Here is a 21,667-nt window from a genome sequence, read left to right on the forward strand (position 1 = left end):
GTGATTTTTTTTTTAAATTAAAAGCATTTCACTCAACTCAGGATGTATCTGAATTGTTCCCCCCACAGGGACTAAAATGCTAATTTTGGACAATTTATAAGGAAAAAAAAGAAGTTGGAAAAGAGCACATGTGGGTTATACATAAGTGTATGTTAATTGCATACTTGTATGCACACCTCTTTTATTTCAATTTTTAGCATGAGTGCAATCCCAAGTGCATAAAATGTCTTTATTTAATTTTGTCTTGCATAGCCATAGACAAGCTATTGAAGGACTACATAGCAAAATTAATGTTTCTATTAGTGAAATCTCCTCTCAAAGTATATGCTAATGGTTCATACCAAGTGGGCACTTTCATCAGCACTGTTTTTTTGTTTTGGTTTATTTTGTGTTTTTTTTGAGGAAAAGAACACAATCACACTGGCATTTTGAGGAGAGAGAACATTTGTATAATATTTTATACAAGGAAGTGAAAGGACCAGTGCTGCATGATACAAGATATACAGGATGTTTTCTGTAGCAATATATCACACAGTGCAGATATTCACATCAAACAAAGATGCATTGAAAAGCATCCGTGCACAAATGGTAGAAAATCTAAAGATATAGTCAAGGGCAGGAAGAACAGCAGAACTGTTAGTGATCATTAGTTTAGAGTACAAAGATCTACCGTACATATGAATTACTACAGCCATCAATATCGTAAAAAGAAGTGGGGGAAGGGGAGGAGAAAAGCATAACAAGCTTTCTAAGGACAATATATTTGCTTATTCTCCTTAATCCTTCCAAGTCCAATGGCAAGTACCATATGAAATAATAAAGCTTAGCATCTGTATTAAGCTTACCCACCCTGAAGTACAAATAAATAGCAGAAGAAGAAAGCTTTCTCTTTTCTCTGATATTTGTATCCTGGGCATCTTAACTCCATTCTTCTGAAGAAGAGGGTTTGTTGTGCCCACGAAAGCTCATGACACCATCTACATTTTTTTTTTTTGTCTCTTAGGCTATGTCTAGACTACAGGCTTCTTTTGGAAGGCCCTTTTTTTGGAAGAGATCTTTAGAAAAATCTTCCGAAAGACAGCATCCACACACAAAAGCACATCGAAAAAGGGATTTGCTTTTTTGAAAGGTAGAATCCACACTGAATGTTTTCTATCTCACATTTAAGCTATGGTTACTATGGATGGAGTGGCCACCAGGGCACCTGTGCTTTTTCCTCTTTCCTCTTCTTTTGAAAGAACTCCCTCTTCCCTGACCACACACACCTTTTTCTGAAAGAGCTCTTTCAGAAAAAAGGCTTCTTCCTCATAGAAAGAGGATTACCAATGCCAGAAAACCCCCTCTGCTCTTTTGATTTACTTTTGAAAGAATTAAATTGCAGTGTGGACATAACTCAGGTTTTGTTGAAAAAATGGCCTATAATTAGACATACCCTAAGATCCTGCAGGACTATTTGTTGTTTTAAGTCTTTTCAGTTACAGACTAACATAGCTACCCCTTTGAATCAATCCTGAAGTGTTTTACAAACATTAATCCTCAAAACCCTCTGTAGTATATTTCCCCCTTCTATTTTTTACCCAGGACTGAGAGAGTTAACTGTTATATTATGGTCGTGGTGGGGATATGTCAGAGTTTAAGCTATTTGCTAGAGCGTTTAATTTGTTTTGAGGCTTCTGTGACCTCAGATTTTATCAGGGTGGTTGGTCAGTTCATCACAGTAAGCAGAAGAGTTGTGTTCTGTGTTGTTAGCCTGGTATAATTAGCATCTCTCCTGGCTGCTCCTCAGGATAGACTGTAGAGTCCAATATGCTAGATTTCAAAATGGGAATATGGTGGTGCAGCTGCTTGACACAGGTAACAGTGGGGGTTAAAGCAGCCCTCAAAGAGGCTGAGCAGAACTCTAATCAAAGGGCAGGGGGCTTACTGAAATATCCAATAGGGAGGAAGCTTGTTAGGACTGCCAATCAAGGTCACGGAGGGCCATATAAGAAAGTCTGCTCAGCAGAGCAGAGAGGAGTCTCTCCCTGGAGAGCAAGAAAGGAGGACTGGCAGCCAAGAGAGCAACACGGTCAACACAGCAGTGCTAGGTAGGATCAGGGGAGCAATAGGGAGCTCCAGCATGACCGGCTGCTAGACTGAGATCATGGTGTGAAGGCAAATTAGATGCTGGAGCTACTGGGAAGTGGACAAGGGAAACAGGCATCAGAAGCCGGAGCAGGGGTAGGACAGCTATATGATCCCTGGGTTGGGGGACAGACTATTGGGTAGAATTGGTCTCCTCCTCATCTACCCCCCATTGTTCCACTTGCCATTAAGGAGAGTGGTCAGAGCACAGACTACAGCTTGCCATTGAGGCAAGTGGCTAGACAGGCAAATGCAGTTTGCCACAGAGGCAAGTGGCTGGACTGAAAATTAGTGGCCCTTCAGAAGAGGAAAGAGAAAACTTAATGGGGATGTTCCCAGAAAAGGGCATTGCGTTCTGAGGAATGGCATGGGTCCCAAGAGAGGAGACAGCAGTGATGGCAGGCAGAGATCTAATTCCGAGAACAGCCAGCAGGAGTTGCCACTGTAGTGACTCCTAGCCCATTACAGAGATAATTTGATGTGGCTGTCTGGCTGTTTTTCATGATGGATGAACAGAGGAGAAGAAAAGAGAAAGGAGAGAAAGTAGTATATGGAAACGTAAGAAAACCATCGTTGAAATGACATGGGCATGGGCATTCAGTGGACCTGATATCCAAGAAGAAAATCACATTTGCAGCAGTATGTGCAAAACAAAAAGCCCATTTTGCAATCTAAAGCTTTTATTTCAAGATTCTTATTTGCTCAGTAACCACTTGTGAACTATTTTACTGTAATCACCACTTGCTCTTGGATTCTTTCCATGGAGGGAAGAAAATAACGGCAGTGTCATTTCTCAAGGCCATGGAAATCAAGGGCTGCCACTTGTTTCTTGACACTGTGTAACAGAAGAAGAATTTATCTAAAGAAGGTGAGTGAACTGTCTGTTTAACATATGATCAAACACAAGAGAATTTAGATTTGTTGTGGCCATTAAATATGGAAATTGTACTATTTAATTGTCCTTTATCTCTTCTAGGGTTACACCATATGGGTACGTCTAAACTACATGCCTCCGTCGACGGAGGCATGTAGATTAGCCAGATCGGCAGAGGGAAATGAAGCCACAATTAAAATAATCGCGGCTTCATTTAAATTTAAATGGCTGCCCCGCTTTGCCGATCAGCTGTTTGTCGGCAGATCAGGGCAGTCTGGACGCGCCGCGTTGACAAAGAAGCCTTTCTTGATCGGCACAGGTATGCCTCGTGAAACCAGGTTTACCTGTGCCGATCAAGAAAGGCTTCTTTGTCGGCGCATCGCATCCAGACTGCCCCGATCTGCCGACAAACAGCTGATCGGCAGAGCGGGGCAGCCATTTAAATTTAAATGAAGCCGCGATTATTTTACTTGTGGCTTCATTTCCCTCTGCCGATCTGGCTAATCTACATGCCTCTGTCGACGGAGGCATGTAGTCTAGACACACCCTATCTGTGGGTTTGTAGCCAGACAGGAACCCCCACCTGTAACATCCATTTTTGCTTGCCTGGAGCATACATGGCACACAGAGCAGTAAAATCAGCAGAGTCTTTGAAGCCTTGACAGAAGACCCAGATATGCTGGCTGCTGTGACCCTGGATGGCTATAAACAGAGATACGCCAATTGTTGACCTCGAGGCTGTGAGCGCTGCCTTGGCTGGCACCTATATTGATACGAACACACACTCGTCCGAGTGGGGGGGGGGGGAGGAATCTCCCACCCAGTAAAGAATGTCCAGTACTCCCAATTTAGTTATCTCTCTTACAAGTGTAAATTAAGTTCACAACTCCCTTGTAAGAGCTGGCATCACAAAGACAAACCAGATCCATTTGGCGCCATAGATAAGGAAGAGAATACGTGACCCTATGGGTATAAAGATGGGTCCAGCTGCACACTCACTCTGAGTGTCAATCTACCATCTATTTGCTGGTTGAGTTAGGTGATTGGCCCCCCGAGGTTCCATGGGGACGCCCACCTCGTATTCGTCTTTCCTAGGAATTGAAGGACCAGCCCTGGCCTGATACGCTGGAGTCAAGAGGCACAGAAGGGGGTAAAAATTGTACCTGGATGTGTCCTTTGTCTTAAGTGTACACATAGACTTAGAGCTCTTTAAAGATTAAGCTGTCACTTGGTACCATTATTTCTATTTTCTATCTTTAGTTTCTTTGTAACCATTTTTTAAAGATCTATATTTGCTAGCAGTTAAGAAATAGAGCCATAGCCATTATAACCACATGCTTTATAAGTTTCCTTAATAAACCTGTAACTGGTTAAGTTTTAACCTGACTCCTTCAGTTGCTGTAACAGAAACAAGCACAATTTAAAAGAACTTCAGCTGGTCATAGGGAGCAGAATCAGGCAGAGCAGGGCATTTGGATCGTGTCGCCTCGAGGGGACAGATCCGTAGGGGCACCTCTCAGCCTTCCCTAGGCTGCCCGCTGCGAAGGGATCATGTGTCCTAGCAGTCAAAGGCTGAGGTATAATAAGCTCTCCTTGTAAACTCTAGGGCGTCTGTCAGCCTGTTGGCTGCCCTCTGCAATGGGACTCACCACAAAGGGACCCTGGTCCTAGCAGTCAAAGACACGGACATAAAACTTCTCCGGGTGTCCGTTGGCCTCCCCTAGGTGTCCCGTTGTGACAGGACCTTGTGTCCTAGCAGTTGAAGACTCGGGTGTATAACACACACATACACACAAACACTATCCTGACCATGGGCTGACAGGGTTCAGTTTAGGACTCTCCACTCTTTGCAAAGGGAAACAACCTCATGAGGCAAACAGAGGAGCAGAATCAGATCAGGCTCCTCCAATCATCCTGAATTCATAGAAGAGGGAACATTGTGAACAGAAGAGCCTGACCCAAAGTTCACTGAAATAAATAGGAGTCTTCCCCCTTAAAACATATTTCATCTTGTAGAATTCCATATCTACTCCCCAGCTCTGTCCTATTCAGGAGAGGATGAGGCCTACTTGGCTGGTGTTCAGCCTACAATCTGGGCTGTAGCCTCCTTTTCATGTACAGGTTGACATTTTCTAAGACAACTAAAATATTGAACAGTGTAAATCCCATAAATTTAAATATGAGTTGTGTGTCTAAATCCCCAAATCACCTCAGAAAGCCAAAGCCACATTTCTTATCTATAACATGTCCCCTCTCGCCCTCCCCCCCCAAAAAAAAAACCCTGAAGGAAAAGAAGAATTGTTTTAGGTGTCTCTCTGACTCCCGAAGTGGTGATTGGAGTTTTAATCCAGACCACATTTTATGGGTAGTATATTTTAAAGAAGAGATTTCCTTCAGATATATGATTGGTCTTTATTCTCTAATACTAAGTGTATGCATTGAAGGCATAGCTCTTTTAATACATGGTATTCCCAAATAAAGCACAGTATTCCCAAATAAAGAACATTCAAACAAAAGTGTAAAAAATGTTTAAGGCAGAAAATAGCCAAGCAGATTAGCATGTTAAGTGATTTTCTGTACTATGGAGATAACAGGGTTATAGACATGTTCTAAACATCTTTACAGTATGCCTCTCAAACTGTTTATTTCTATAAATTATTAATGACAAAGAAAACCTGATTTGTATCTTTTGAGTATTTCCATGCCAGCAGAGGGTAAAAGTCCTGGCTCTATTTAAATCAGCGACAAGACTTGTGGTGGCTTTAGGAGGTCCTGGGTTTCACCCATATTCTTTTCCTCAAACTATTTAGATCAATTGATTTAGATTAGACTTTACCTCCCATGTGATGACAAGCTCAGAGCGACTTCCTCCACCTCCGCTCACATTTGTTGGTGCCACTAGAGGAACTAAAGAACAAAGGACATTTGTAACTTGCAATTAACAGCAGCTGTTGTCAAAAGCATGATTGCAGCCTCCCATGTCAGCTGTTTTGATATACAGTAACTTTGCTTTTCGAAATGTAATGTGTAGTGTCTGTGGTTTAAATGAGTTTAAATTGTATTTACACATTTTAAGTTTTCTAAGGCAGAGGTCACAGATGAATTTGATACCTGGGTATCCTGGTTGAAAAAATTAAACAACCTAGGAACATTAAGTATTTGACACTCATATTCATCAGCTAATTGACAAAATGATTTTTCAATCAGGCTGTAGCTGCTATTCTACTGATTTTCTGGCTAATTATACATTTGAGCAGTAAATATGTTCCTGGAGAAATATATATTTTAATTAGCTTTAGGTTTTCCTTTTTCTGAAGAAACTTGACACCCCTCAAAAAAAATCCTACCACATTTGTGCTTGTCGTTTGACAAACTGTTTGAAGATTCCAAAGGTATTTAAATTTGGAGTTTGATTCACCGTAATGCTATTATTATAATGTCCAATTAATGTAACGAAATGGTATTTCAAGATGAGGAGCATACTTCATAGAACTTCCAAGCAATGTTACCTCTTTTTTCCCATCCATGTGCAGAATAATTGTATGTGCACTGATGTATGTGCAAATGTGAACCACCAACAGAAACAAAAACCTAGCTGTGGGTGCTGTGCTAATCAGATGGGCCTCATTTGAATTCTGCAACTTCAGAGTGTGCCAGAGCTTAGAAGCATTACTCAGATTGAATAGCACCTCATACGTAGCTTCAGTGGGAAGGATTCTCCCTTCCACTATGGCTGTTATATGTTGCTGCAGCAATGCTTTTGGCATGCTGGAGCTAGCCAAAGAGCAATCCTTTCATTAGTAGCTTTATGCTGCCCGACAGGGCCTCTACGGCAAGACTGGATGTAGAATCAGTATCTGACATGTCAGAGATGGAAAGGGGAGAGCATACATCTCACAGCTCCCTCAAATACTGGAACCTCGATGCACCTCAAGCGGATGAGGTCTGATAGTGCACAAAGGAGGCTTAAAGTCACCAGAACTGCAGGCAGGCCTGATGGGAGGGAGGGCACAAAAGGGGCAGCTGCCCTGGGGCCAGGTGATTTTAAAGGGCCTGGTGTTCCTGAAGCTGCCACCGCCAGCTAGAACTCTGCCTTTCAGAATTGTTATTCAAGTACCAGGCAAGATGCTCCAGAGCCCTGCACTGCATGCTCTGGCTGACTCAGAGGGCCAGCAGCAGGGAGACACTGCATGGTCTGAGCATCGCTGGGGGCTGGCTGCTGGCTGCCTCTGCGCTGTCCCTTCCGCCTGCGGCCCTGCCCTTTCCTGCAGCATGGAACCCCTCCCCCCACCACCACACACACACATTGCCCAGGGGCCTGATACTCCTGTCAGATACTCTGGCTGCAAGTTGTTCTGTGCCTCTCAGAGACAGATGGTAAAATCACACCCATTGTCTTCAGAGGAACAATTTGTGGAGGACAGTGTTATTAAACCAGAGTACAGGTAACAAAATCTGGCCTTATGGACCAAATTCTGACACCTTTTGAGAAGTCCCTTATTCTTGACTATTCTTCTATGGGACTAATGATATAAATAAGTTCCTAGTTAAAATCAGGAAGATAGTAACCACATATGTTTATGTGGTTTGTATTGCATTAACCCGAAACGTGACCACACACTAATTACAGGACTCCAATAGGGTATGTCTACACTACCCCGCTAGTTCGAACTAGCGGGGTAATGTAGGCATACCGCACTTGCAAATGAAGCCCGGGATTTGAATTTCCCGGGCTTCATTTGCATAAGCGGGGAGCCGCCATTTTTAAAACCCTGCTGGTTCGAACCCCGTGCAGCGCGGTTACACAGGGCACAAACTAGGTAGTTCGAACTAGGCTTCCTAGTTCGAACTACTGTTACTCCTCGTGAACTACCTAGTTCGAGCCCTGTGTAGCCGCGCTGCGCGGAGTTCGAACCAGCGGGGTTTTAAAAATGGCGGCTCCCCGCTTTTGCAAATGAAGCCCGGGAAATTCAAATCCCGGGCTTCATTTGCAAGTGCGGTATGCCTACATTACCCTCCTAGTTCGAACTAGGAGGGTAGTGTAGACATACCCCTTCAGTCCTAAACCTTTGTGAGGCTTCGTCCTTTCTAGTGATTTCTTACTTAAATCAGTTTTTTTCCAAGGAAACATATTCTGTAGCCCAAATTTAGCCTTTACCTCATGTCTTCTGCACAACATTTCTGCGACTACTTTTGCTTTTTTTTCCCAATTTTAGAACTTTGGAGAGACTATTGTTACAAAATGGCCGAATCTGATAAAAGTAAAGCAAGATCTATTGGCGAACTTATTATAAGAGGTTAAAGTTTGTCACTCATATCCAGTGTCACTGTGTGCTTCATAGTTAAGGCATTTAAGATGGGAAGGAGAGGGATTAATCTAAAGAAGTAAATGAAAAAAAAAAGACTTTCACGCCAGACTCAACTAGCGCTCCACTGTTCCATGAACCAGTTGATGCTCAATTAGCACATGTGTTAAATGAGTTCAGTGTTTACTGCATTTGCATGGGGAAAAATTTATACTACTGCTCAACAGAGCCTCAACTGGGTCATAGTTGAGAAACAGATGAAAATTTACAGTTGAGTGCACCAACGGAGGCTCAATTAATTCTCAGCTGCATTTTAATGAAATGAGCAGTGGTTCATTTGCATCCACAAATCTACTAATGCTCAATCAGGTTTTAGCTGGCAAAATCGCTATTACAACAGGGCATTTCTAATTTACCCTTTCATTGCTAGTCTTCTGCTGCCACTGCTGTGTTCTTGTTGTGAATTCATATTCTGTGAAGAAAAGAAGGCTAAGCTGTGTCTAGTATATCTTGCTGCACAGCCGTTGTATTCAGCCCATGTGTACAGCAGCTGGTACACTTTACCACAATAATGTGCTTAAGGCATTAGGTCCTGAACCAGTACAGTTTATGGAAGCCTCTGCCCTGGCATCAGTGCATTGGGCCAGGCCTTAGTGAAGCATTGTGAGCAAGATGTTCTTTTCTCTTATTTCAATTTCTTCCCCAACTGCCTATTTTAAATGGCCTGATTGTTATTGGGTTTTTCTTTTTTTGTTTTTTGCTTTGCAAACTGCTGTCTCTTTGCATCTAATCTAGTGCAGCCCCCTGGCAGAGCTATTGAAAGTTTTTACTTAGGCCAGGTCTACACTGATGAAGGAAATTGATGCAAGATACACAACTCCAGCTGCGTGAATTGCCTAGCTGGAGTCAATTTACCTTGCACCGATTTTCTAGGGCAGTCCAATAGTCAGAGGTCAACTGGAGAAATGCTCCTGTTAACTTTCCTTACTCCCTACAACAAGGAGTACTGGCATCGACGGTGGTGCCCTCAGCATTCAATTTAGTGGGTCTTTACTAAAAAGGCTAATAAAGTCATGGCCTAAAAGAAAGAATCTTGAATTCCAACATACTACTTCTCACTGAAGCATCATGTAATCAGCAGGATTGCTAATTAAGTGAGGGAGACTAAAAAGTATCTGACTATCTTATTTGCTTTTTAAATCTCAGCCTGAGAAGGTATTTTAGTGTTTGTTCCACTCTAGGTTGGTGGGGGATTAGAACCTTACATGGTTTAGACTGAACTTTCATCCTCACTCCTCTGTGAAGGATAGCACATAGTTCGGCCCCAGCAACAATTTTAGAAAGTCACAATTCCTTATGTACTCCCCACTTGCTCCAGAGGAAGAAGATATATTTTACTACAACCCTTTTTGGGGTGCAGCATTTTCCCCTTGCTTTTAAGAAAAGCTGGCCTGCATCTTCACTTTATTCACCATCACCCCATGAATGAGAGGAGATGAGTCACCCATTCCAGCTATGTGGGTCCCAGTCTTTAAAAGGCTTCCAGTGTGGGGTAAAATGAAGGCAGACTGGAGATTGGGGCTATGTCTACACTGCAGCGCTATTTTAGGATACTGGATGTATCCCAAAATAGCTACTCTGTGTCTTTTGGGCATGCCCATTATTTTAAAATATATTGGGCTCACTATTCCACAAGGAATAAGGAATGTTTTGGAATAGTGTGTTGTTTCACAATTTGAAGCTGTGTAGACAGCTCCAAATTACAAAATAAGCTATTTCAAAATAAGATAGAAATAAGATATGTAATTTGCATAGCTCAAATTCAGTCTCTTTTTTTGAGCTACGGTGCAGTGTCGATGCATTCTGAGGGAGTAAGGCAGTTGGTGACTATCCCTGGAACACTTCTCACCTATTGCTATAAGTTAAATCTGAGGGCAAAAGTGAAGTTCTCTTATCCTGGGGACATGGCATTGAGGATTCTGGGCTGGTTGCTGTGTTCTGAAATCTGGATGTGACTGAGGACTGTATGGATGAGATTGCCCTGCAGTTAGATGAGTTAGCACCTGTTTTCTAGCAGGGCTTTGGAGGTCAGAGCAGTGTGGTTTTTATTTGAATAGACCAGTTATTAAGGGCAGCTAGGAGAGAGGAAGGGTGGCCAGATTTCTCTATGCTGAATATGGGACGCCTATTTAAATTATGCATATCCAAGAGAGTTCAACAGCAATCAATCAGAACTAACTTTCATATTAACATTACTTGACTGAATCCCCATTAAAAATACTGTGTAGTTGGATTTTTTTTTTTATCATCAAGGTTTTGGGGATTATATGGGGAGAAGGGACACACCTCTCATACACAGGGGGTGACAGACTAACCCAGCACTCCCTGCCTGTTACTCTGTGCCCTCCATGCCTGGATGAATCTCTGGGGACAGACCCACCTCTCTTGGTATCAGGCATCATGACTCCCTGAGACAACACAATGAGGTGGGGGAGCAGGGTCACATCCCTCCCCTCCCCACACTGATTTTTGCCACTGTACATCTCAGAGTATAGCTACCAGAACCTTTCTGCACGATGCAGAATGGACGAGACAGGAACTGCTTCCAGTGGGGGAATGGAGGAGTAGGAAAGGAGAATGACCAAGCCCACGACTTGACTTTACAGAACCGAACCCTTCCTGCCTTCACAGTATTGAGGGGAAGCTATCACCTCCAGGCTGCTGCTAGCCACCAACATAACTCAGGCACCTCCGGTCCCTTGGCTGCAAATTGATCAGTAAGGTGTTAAACTCTAAGGATGCATTGTGCACAAGGGCCTAGGGAACCGTAACAAAGAGGCTTCAGTGGCCATGGAGCCTGGCTTAGCAAGAGGGAAGTGGCTTAGTAAGAGGGCTGCCTAAGGGACAGAAGAGGGAGGACCAAAGATGGGGGAGGGGAAGCAAAAAGGGTGTTAAGCCCCTGCTAAGGGGATGGCTGTGGAGACTGAATGTTTGGGGTGGGAACAGGCTGAAAACTGCTTCCACACACCATTCCAGAGCTTAGCTGAAGGGCAGAGGGACTTCTCTATGCCAGTGCTGAGTAGGACTTTGGCATATTCAGGGCTTGGCTTGTCCTGGACATCACCACAGACTGAAGGTTCTTGGATTTGCTTAGGGGGGGCAGCCCAGCCTGAAGCAGTGGAGGACAGAAGGAGCCTGCCAGTCTGGCTGCCAATGAGCTGAGTGCTCTGACCAGGGGATAGTTCTCCACACAGCATGGGGAGTGGGACAAGCATGGAGAGGGCAGTGAGGGGGGAACATGTACGGGGCCAATGGGGTGGGCAGCAGAGGTAACACAGAAATGGCCCCACCTGGCATCTGCCTACACTCTGCAGCCATTGTAGCTCACAGCACACAGCCAGCACTGTCTGGACATGAGATGGGGTGGAGGGCTGCTAGCCAGGAGCCAGCACACAGTGGAATCTGTGCTGACAGACCAGCAAAGGCAGCAGCTGGACCCATATGCTGCATCTTTGCCCCGTCACCAGCCTTCTTCCCTCTCCCCCATCATCTGCCACTGGATTCCACCCCAACTCAGTACCCCCCACTCAGCACCAGGAGGTAGGCAGTTCAGGAGCTGAAATCTGGCCAGCAGCAGGACTTACCGTTACTGATGGGGGAAGGGTGGAAAGACAAAAAATATGGGATAATTTGCATGTTTTTAAGAAAAAGTTGGGAGGCCTGAAGGAAGGATTAAATATGGAACTGTCCCTTTAAAAATGGGATGCCTGGTAACCCTATAGAGAGGGGTTGAGCCACTCACTCATGCTATGTGGGGCCCATACTTAAAAAGGATGTTCCAGAGTACATCTACATTACAATTAGACACCTGACTCAGGCTTGCAGGCCCTGGGCCATTTAATTGCAGTGTAGACATTTGGCTTCAGGCTGGAGCCTGAGCTCTGGGACCCACAGAGGTAGCAGGGGCCTAGAGCTCATGTCTACCCCCCATTTAAACAGTCACATCACCAAAGCTCTGTCTTGGTGTAACCCATACACCTAGGCTATGTCTACACTGGCGGGTTGTTGCGCCAGAAGTATGCAAATGAGGCTAAGCGTGGAATATCGCCAAGCCTCATTTGCATACCTAATGAGCCACCATTTTTGCAGAAGAGGCTCTTGCGCTAGAAGGAGCTGTCTACACTGCCCCTTCTTGAGCAAGAGACTCCTTCTAGCGCAAGAGACTCTTCTGCAAAAATGGCAGCTCAATGCTGGTTCCAATCCTTGCAACAAACCTCGGTGCCAACTCTGCCCACATATATACACCAGCAACACCATCACAGGACCTAACCAGATCAGCCATACTGTCACTGGTACATTCTCCTGCACATCTACCAACGTAATATATGCCATCATGTGCCAACAATGCCCCACTGCTATACACATCGGCCAAACTGGACAGTCCCTACGTAAAAGCATCAATGGACACAAATCTGATATTAGGAATGGCAACATACAAAAACCTGTAGGGGAACACTTCAATCTTCCTGGACACACAATTGCAGATCTAAAGGTAGCCATCCTGCAGCAAAAAAACTTCAGGACCAGACTTCAAAGAGAAACTGCTGAGCTACAGTTCATCTTCAAGTTTGACACAATCAACTCTGGATTAAACAAAGACTGTGAATGGCTTGCTAACTACAAAAGTAGCTTCTGCTCTCTTGGAATTCACACCTCCAGATCAGCTGCTAGAAGTGGGCCTCATCCTCCTTGATTGGATCCACCTCGTCATCTCCAGCCTGATCCTGGCCTGCATATTTATACCTGCCTCTGGAAATTTCCACTACATGCATCTGACGAAGTGGGTCTTTGCCCACGAAAGCTTATGCTCCTACATTTCAGATAGTCTATAAGGTGCCACAGGACTCCTCGCCGCTTTTCTAGTTAAAATCAAGAGACCTCTACAGCATGGGCTAGGCTTTTAGCTCGGGGGCTTTTAGCTGGCTTTTAGCTCGGAGGTAGAGGCTCCTATACTCAACTCTAGAGGTCCCAGGTTCAAATCCACCTGGTGGCACTTACATCAGCAACCATGGGCCAGCCATCAGGTTTTTAGTTACTGTGTAGACATACTCCATGTGGTTGGTAAGATGAAGGCAGATGGGAGCCTAAGGAAGTTCAACGATGGAGGAAGGCAGGTTTTAAAAAGGAAGAACCCACAAAGAGAGGAAAACTGCCTGTTGCCAACACCACTGTACCTTTCCCTTGTCTTGCATCTATCATGCCCCCACCTGATGGGATTCTTAACCCTGCCGGCATTAGATCAGGCTCTAGTCTTGACGTGCTGGAAATTCAGCTTTCATGTCCCCACCAACAAAAGCCAGGCAGGGAGGATCAAACCAATATAAGAGCTGTTTGTTGATAGAGTCCCCCAGGAAGTAGGTAAAATAAATTCAGAAGGAAATGGTTAGAGAAATGTATATGGACTAGGCTGACTGTGTAGCAAAATATCACGGCCACTGAAATCAATGGAAACAATCCTATTGTCATCAGCGGTCTTAAATGAGGTCCTAAGTCTCTTCCTTCTAGCTAAGCGCAGATATGGGTGGCTAAGCTCTCAGACAAGTTTTGAATGAAGATGTAAAACAGTGGGATTGTACTCAGGAAGACAACATTCACCCATTGCATACTGATTCTTTGCTTAGTGGCTGGCATGTTCACATCATTATAACCGTCAAAAAACAAGATCAGTGATTGGTGTTTAAACAATAGAATCCATATTTTGTAATAACAGTATGGACAGACTCAGACCTGGTATAACATTGAGATCAGTGAAGTTTCATTAAGACTAAATTAGCATATGATGAACTGAAAAATGCTTTCATAAATCTAATGTACACAGGGCCTGGACCATGGCTCATTGATGTCAATGAAAAAACCCTCTTTGATTGTAGTGGAGCAGTCCCATAACCCTATGTAATTTCATTTTTAAGTAGAATAGTGACCAGGGGCACATCAGACTGAGTTTATCTTTCAGGATACCGGAAGTATCCCAAAATAGCAATACCATGTCTTTAAAAGTTTATTAAAGGCATGCTATTGCAGCATCCCTGTAGCCCTCGTTCCATGAGGGTTAAGGGAGTTGTCAGAATAGTACCTTATTCGGAAATTTGGTGCTGTGTAGACAGTGCCAAATTTCAAATAAGCTCTTTCGATTTAGATTCAGAATAAGCTACACAATTCGCGTAGCACAAATTGCGTAGCTTATTCCGACAAAAGGGTGCTGTCTAGATACACCCTAAGAGGTTTCTACAATCATTGAAACAATTCAGGAAGACTTACTGGATGCTTTCGTTCTTAGCAGCTCTGATGGTCTGCTTGGCTCCCCAATTCCAATGCTATTGCCAGCAACTACACGGAATTCATATTCCACCCAAGGGTTTAAACCAGTCACTGTTGCTGAATAGGTTCTGCCATTGAGAATTTCAGGAACTAAATACAAAAGACATGTGAGTGAAAAACGCATCTTTGGATAAGTCATGTGACGAGCATGAAAGTGAACCAGAAATTTCAACTTGCTTACCGGTTGAAACTGCCTGCCAACCAACTGAAAAGGGAGTCCTTGTCTGAACACTGTAGATCTGGACTGGACTATTATTATCTGTTCCTGGTCTCCAGGATAGTAGTGCAGTAGTGCTAGAAATGTGTTCGACTATAACATCTTGCGGGGGACCTGGAGGGCCTGATGGAAATATGTATTTTATTGAAAAAATGACATTCCTGCCGTATTTAAAACAAGATATTGAAGGTACATATCTCTGTTGTGAACATGAAGGAAACAGAATGCAGTAGAAAGAGCTTAATTGTACAATACAAAAGTGTGAAACAGCATTTTGGAACCCATATTCTCTGTACATCCAAAATCCCCACTGAAAATAATGGGAAATTAGGATCCGTAAATATTGTGGCATGGAGCCTTATATCTAGTAGAATTTGACTTTTCCTAAAGTTTGAAATGGATGCATAATTCAGCTCCAGCATCTATCATAGAACATCTTTTTGGATTCCTAATTGTATCTTTTTTTAGCAAGGGCCACAAAATTGGAGTCTCAGCAGCCAGTAGAATGCCCACAATGTTCCATCCTAAGAACACTAAAGGGAGATGGAGAGAAGGTGGGACCATGACATTTCGTCTTTGCACTGACATGAATAACCTGGACACACCTGGGGGAGAGCAGGCTGTGTCATTCTGAAGGTTGGGGCAACATGTAGTGACAACCTCCACATTTACTAGAATTCTTAGGGAGGATGTTTGCCACTTTATCTTTAAACGGGGCTTGCTTCTATTGCTCACCACCCTTACCTTGGCCAGCAGCTACCAAGCATAACTTGGCCCAAAGAGAGCAATGAGTGTGGGAAATGCCATCACATTACTGCATTGTTATATCAGAGAGCCACAAACTTTTTAAATTTCACCAATCCAGTTGCTGATGTTAAGCATTTCACAATCTTACATAGAATATTGTTAGACTTCTACACTTAATAGACTTACCTCTTACAATTACATCTGCTGCTGAAGATAGACTGTCTATGGTTGTTTGTACCATGCAAACATATTTCCCGGAATGATTTAGCTGAATATTTCTTATCATCAAATCCCCAACAGATTCCTTGAGATAAAAGGAAGAAAAAGATAAAACTAATCACTCACAACATATTTTCCAACTGGACATTTTTATAACTTGCTAAATATTAATAAAAATGCAGCTTTTAAATTAAAGCATTCATTGCCATCATCAGTTTATTTCAGTTTGACAGTTTTATTATGACTTCACAAATAACTTGTTTATGAAATATAAGAAAGCAAACTAAATGGATGTAACTTTTATAAAGTAGCCGTGATTTGACATGCATATAAAAAATGAGCATGACAAAAGATGTTCATGTGGTTTAAGGATTGTTAAGAAGAGTTTGATGAAGCACTAAAGTATCTGAAGAACTTACTCCTCCAATTCTTTCAAAATGATTCACTCCTCTTTTAAAATCTATCACATTTCCATTGAATGACCATGTGAATACAACCTCAGCGGAGGGGTCATGAGACACCTGACATGGTAGAACTATACTTTCTCCAACTGTAACATCCATTTTAGAAGGTGGAACAGTAATTACAGTCCTCTCTGTTGAGAAAAATCATTCTTTATTATAAACAAGTGTATAAAAATACCAGTATATGATTGTAATAAAAAAGTAGAAAACTGAATGATTTTTGCAACATTTCTGAAATGGTTTAAATTGATTTAATGTTCTATTTCAGTCCCTATTAAAGAAACTTTAATATTTCAATAATTACAGTGCATTATTCATCATTTATAACCTATTACCAAGAGCACTATGTATACAGTGAGTGCTATGTATATTTTAGAGAAGACCTGAAGATGTGCAACATACCAAATTATTCATCTCCTATAATATGCTGATTCATAAATGTCATACTCATTTGACTTAATTTCAAACAATATAGTATACAATGTTGAAGCTGCTAAGACTACAGGGAGAAAGGGAAGAAACATGATAAGGTAGACATTGAAAAAACTTTCTTTACAGAATACTGCAGCAAAAGAAAATGTGGTCATTGTTTTTTCTTAGTTCATAAACTGAGATTTTCTGCTCATTTAATTTATTATTTGAATACAATTAATTTTCATTGGCAGTTTCTTACAGTGTCACATGCATTGCAGTATTTAGGGTCCAAAGGAGATGACTTGAAACCTGAAAAATCATTTAATATTTTTTATCCCCTACATCATTAATGAAAAAAGTAGCTTGCTGAAGCTGAAATAAGCTGGTTTACATGGCTTTACTGTTGTTGATGTTATTGGCACCACCCTTTTTGTGAACAATTCTCTTAAATAAAGTATTTGCATTAACTTTTATAAAACCGTGAGAATTCAGATGCACATGAATAAAATTTGCAGAAATCATTCAGTTTTAGTAATGTGTTCTGTGTGTATGTGTCTTTCAGGAACTGCATTAGTTCAGCATGTCTATCTCATGCCAGGATAAACCCTGTATTGGCAAAGTATTTGAAAATACAATACTTCATTCAATATAGAATCATAGAATCATAGAATAATAGGACTGGAAGGGACCTCGAGAGATCATCGAGTCCAGCCCCCCGCCCTCAAGGCAGGATCAAGCTCCGTCTACACCATCCCTGACAGATGTCTATCTAACCTGTTCTTAAATATCTTAAATAAAGTAGAGGGAGATTCCACCACCTCCCTTGGTGGGGGATCTTATTAACTTGTGATTCAGAACACTCTTTGAGAAGATTGCTAAAGCATTTCCAGTAACTGAATACTACATAGGTGGGAGCATTATGTACAGTACTGAACTTCAAGTGACTTCCTCACAGAGTTGAGTTATCAGTTCTGGGACTGTCAAGGAAGGTGTGAAGTAGCAATGAGGAGGAATACTGCACTTTCTGTGATCATTCTTTTGAACTAAAGCTGACTCTCCAGTTACAGTGTTTACACCAGATTTTAACTGGCACTTCCCAAGGAAATCAAAGAAAGGTCTTTGCATTGTTAAAATGGATTAGATGGTGCTAAAATCTTTTTCTTGTTGGACTTCCCCTTTAATGGGAACAAGTGACAAGGAAAGGAAAAAAAAGAATCTTTGAAGATCTTCAATTGTTGAAGCAAAGCATACTCTTTCTTGATTTCCATTGCATGACTTAATGGGTATTTGGAACCTTTTCTTTAATGATCAGAACAGTTTCACGTCACTTGGAGGTTTTGCTGGGGGTTTTTTTGGGTGGGGGGAGGAGAAGGTTTGCCCTAGTGTGGAAGCATGATGTGATAATATTATTATAGATTTTCTTTAACTAGTAGAATAGAGACATTTTTTCCTGTCTGAAAGCAAGAGTGGGCAGGTGCACTACATTTCAGATGCATTCAAGTCCCAAATTATCTGATGGCATGACCACAAATATTCACATTTTGTGAGAGACGCAAAGAATATTTCTTTCTAAAAAACTTACAACTCATATTACATCAATGTAGTTATACTGGGCTGCTTGATTTGCCTTTTACATCTAGCTTGATTAATCTTTAATAAAGCTGTGAATGTGCATTGTATTTCCCATGTGCCCAATGCGCTCCTTGTCCTTCAGGACCCTCTATACCCTTTACAGAGATGTTGCAGTGTCAATCTCTTCTTGAGTGTCTGAATACCACCTGGTGCCTGAACAGTTATCCTGTAAATCCTACTTGTCTGTATTAGATGGTAAATCAATTGGAGGTACTTTTTGCCTACTCTGTAAAGCTGTGTGTGAAGTTATAGCACTCTATGAATATTAATACTGCTATTATAAATAATGTATGCTTATGACAAAATTATATAAAAATGATATTATATCAATAAGATTGTGTGTAAATTCATGGAAATCATTCAGAAATCTATGGAATGTAATCAAAATTTAAAAGAAAGGATATTATTTTCTAACTGTTCTGTGGGGCATATGTCACAATACATGGAACACTAGCTTCACTTAGGGGACTGGAATGAGTTGGGGATTTGTCAACATTTTTTTTTTGCCAGAAACAGCCAATTTATCAAATCTAAATATTTTAATAAGAAAGTGTTGGCTTTACAAATTTTTCTGAGTTGAGACACTTATTGAAGGAAAGTTTTGATGCTGTCAATATGAAATAGTGACACTTTCTAAACAAACAATTCCAGTTTTCTACTTCAAAAGGAATTTAATTTGGAAATGGTAGCTAATTATAGATTTTAAAAGTAAAAATGGTCAAAGTCAAAACAAAACGTTTCAATTGACCTAAGCGGATTTTATTATTTTTCACAATATTTCAGTTTGCAATTTTTGCGGTGATTTTGACTTGTCACAACATGGGGTGGGAAAATAGCTATAAAAAATTGAATTGGAAAACTTTTCTTTCCAGCAATAGGTGTGAGGGGTGGAGTCTGATGGATGACACTGCACACATGAAAGAAAAATAAAATCTGTAAAAACGCGCTAGGAGCCAGAACACAAAGAAAGAGCAATTTATCCCTTCTTTCCTTCTTCTGCTTCAGAGGGGTAGCTAAGTTAGTTTTTAAGGTGCTGCTAGACTAGTCATTGTTTTTTAAGATTTTCCAGTTAGGGAATGTCTACACTTGCACGCTAGTTCAGACTAGGGATGCAAATGTAGGCCACCGAAATTGCTAATGAAGCAGGAATTTAAATATCCCATACTTCATTAGAATAATCTCATCCACGCTCTAGTCTGATTGCCAGCTGTTTCGAACCAGGAAGTGAGCTCTGGGCCGTGTTAGTTCGAATCAAACCCTGTGGTTTGAGTAACGTTTTGAGGAGTAACGTTAGTTCGAACCACGGAGTTTGATTCGAACTAACGCGGCCCGGAGCACACTTCCTGGTTTGAAACAGCTGGCGATTGGACTAGCACGTGGGCAAGAGTATGCTAATGAAGCACAGGTTATTTAAATCCCCACTTCATTAGCACTTTTGGTTGCCTACATTTGCATCCCTAGTTAGAACTAGGGTGCAAGTGTAGACATACCCTTACAGACTAACAAAACGTGGATATTATGATGAGCTTTCATGGTACAAACAACTGCTTCAGAAGAATACACACATCTGAAGAAGTGGGTTGTACCCATGAAAGCTCACAATACCATCTACATGTTTTGTTAGTCTTTAAGGTACTGCTAGACTATTTGTTGCTTTTTAAGTTTTTTCTTTCGTCTGCTTTGCATCCTACTGCCTTCAAATCCAGAACTTTGTTTCCCCGTCTCATTTCTGGTTTACCACGGTGTTCAGTTGTAATCACAGAGTTTAGCAGCAAAAGCGAGCATACAATGAGGAAGAAGGATGCCCATTCTACCAGTTACCAGTCACGCCAAGCAGTACATCCAACTTCCACTGTGTCTGCTTATTGCTATTTCCCTGGAACCATTCCATTGTGGCCACAAAGAATTGTTGGGTAAGGTTGTTGGGAAGACTTTTTTTTTTATTTATTATTTGAGTCTCAGACTCAAAGAAACTGAAAACAAACCACTATTCTAGCATTTGATAGTCATACCCCTCCAATAGAATGCTATAGAGAAAATTCTTAATCAGAGAGACAACTTGCAATTTCCTATTGATTCCCATAGCACAGAAGCATAAGGGACAGTTTGAAAGCAGTTTGAACAATGTAGTACTTGGGCTTCCCACCACAGATCTTCCCTTTTGGAATATCAAAACCCACAAAGACTTCCATTTATACACTGGCAAAGGCCATGACTACACAGTCATGCAAAGGAGCCTGGCTTTCTCAAAACTTCTCCATACTGGCTACCTTTTTATTTTTCCACAAAGACATATTTCAACTGCCTTATTGTGAATTATAGGGTCTATGAGTGAGAGTGGGTGTGTGTATTCTTGCTGTGATAGCAAAAGAAAAAAATACATCTTTATAGAAGTATCATGCTATGAGATGATTGTTCCTTTGGGTTCATCGTTCTTGCTGGGCCACAGCACATGACATGCCTCATGCTTTCTTGCTCACTTAGTGTGATCTTTGCTGATTCCATTATGAAGCTGTGTTTAAAACCTCCATCTCAGACCCTTTCAAAAGCCTCTCAGAAACTCTTGGTTTCCCATTATCTATCCATCTTGCTTAGTAGCTTCAGAGACACATTATATAAAATGGCTTTCATTCCAGAGACAAGTAAATAGATAAGATGCTCTGTGTGCTTGAGGTATAATAAAGACTTCTATCACAAAGAATAAACAACTCAATGAGCAGCAATAAACTTAATTTGCACATTAGATATGCTTTTCCAAGTTCTGACATTTCAGTTGAAAATAATGCTGAAGCAATGAGCCCTATAATTGAACAGCCCAAACTTCTCCAGAGGGGAAACAAAAACAAATGTTCCCTGCAAACAAGATCATTTTTATACCATGTTATTACTCTGGTTTTAATACATTTTGTAAATGCCAAATGAAATAATTTTGGTGTTGTTTTTAATGTGTTTCGTTGTTGTTGTTGCATACTGCTCCATTAGGAAGTATATATGGTGGTATGTGCAATGGTATCTAACTCTCATGGAGTGAGAGTTCCTCAAACACTACATGACTCATTTTATTCACTGCTAGCTGTGCTGTAACATTTTCTCAAATTACACCTTGCATTGATACTAATTGTACTTACAAAATATGAATGTGAAAACTACTTTAGCCAGCTGCAATATGGTAAGGAGGAAGTCAGGCCTGCAGGCTAGAAAAAATGATCATGAAATTACCAAAAATGAGCCCAATCCGAAAAAAAATGTATTACAAATGATGCTGAGTAATCTCTCATTCCTAAAACTACAG

At 41.6% G+C, this 21,667-nt stretch overlaps 1 protein-coding gene across 3 annotated transcripts in view; it reads right to left on the reverse strand.

The window, feature by feature from the left end:
* The window catches only part of CNTN6 (contactin-6), a 150,174-nt gene that overhangs the window by 21,951 nt on the left and 106,556 nt on the right, over positions 1–21,667 (reverse strand). For all 3 annotated transcript variants that reach the window (XM_075938670.2, XM_006122484.5, XM_075938669.2), the window contains 5 exons: positions 16,285–16,460; positions 15,833–15,950; positions 14,864–15,022; positions 14,623–14,772; positions 5,835–5,905 (listed from right to left, as the gene is read on the reverse strand). In XM_075938670.2, the coding sequence (XP_075794785.2) occupies positions 5,835–5,905; positions 14,623–14,772; positions 14,864–15,022; positions 15,833–15,950; positions 16,285–16,460 (674 nt within the window). The remainder of the gene's footprint in view (positions 1–5,834; positions 5,906–14,622; positions 14,773–14,863; positions 15,023–15,832; positions 15,951–16,284; positions 16,461–21,667) is intronic.

Source organism: Pelodiscus sinensis, chromosome 11 (assembly GCF_052426305.1).
Source record: "Pelodiscus sinensis isolate ZL-2025 chromosome 11, ASM5242630v1, whole genome shotgun sequence".
Lineage (NCBI taxonomy): Eukaryota > Metazoa > Chordata > Testudines > Trionychidae > Pelodiscus > Pelodiscus sinensis.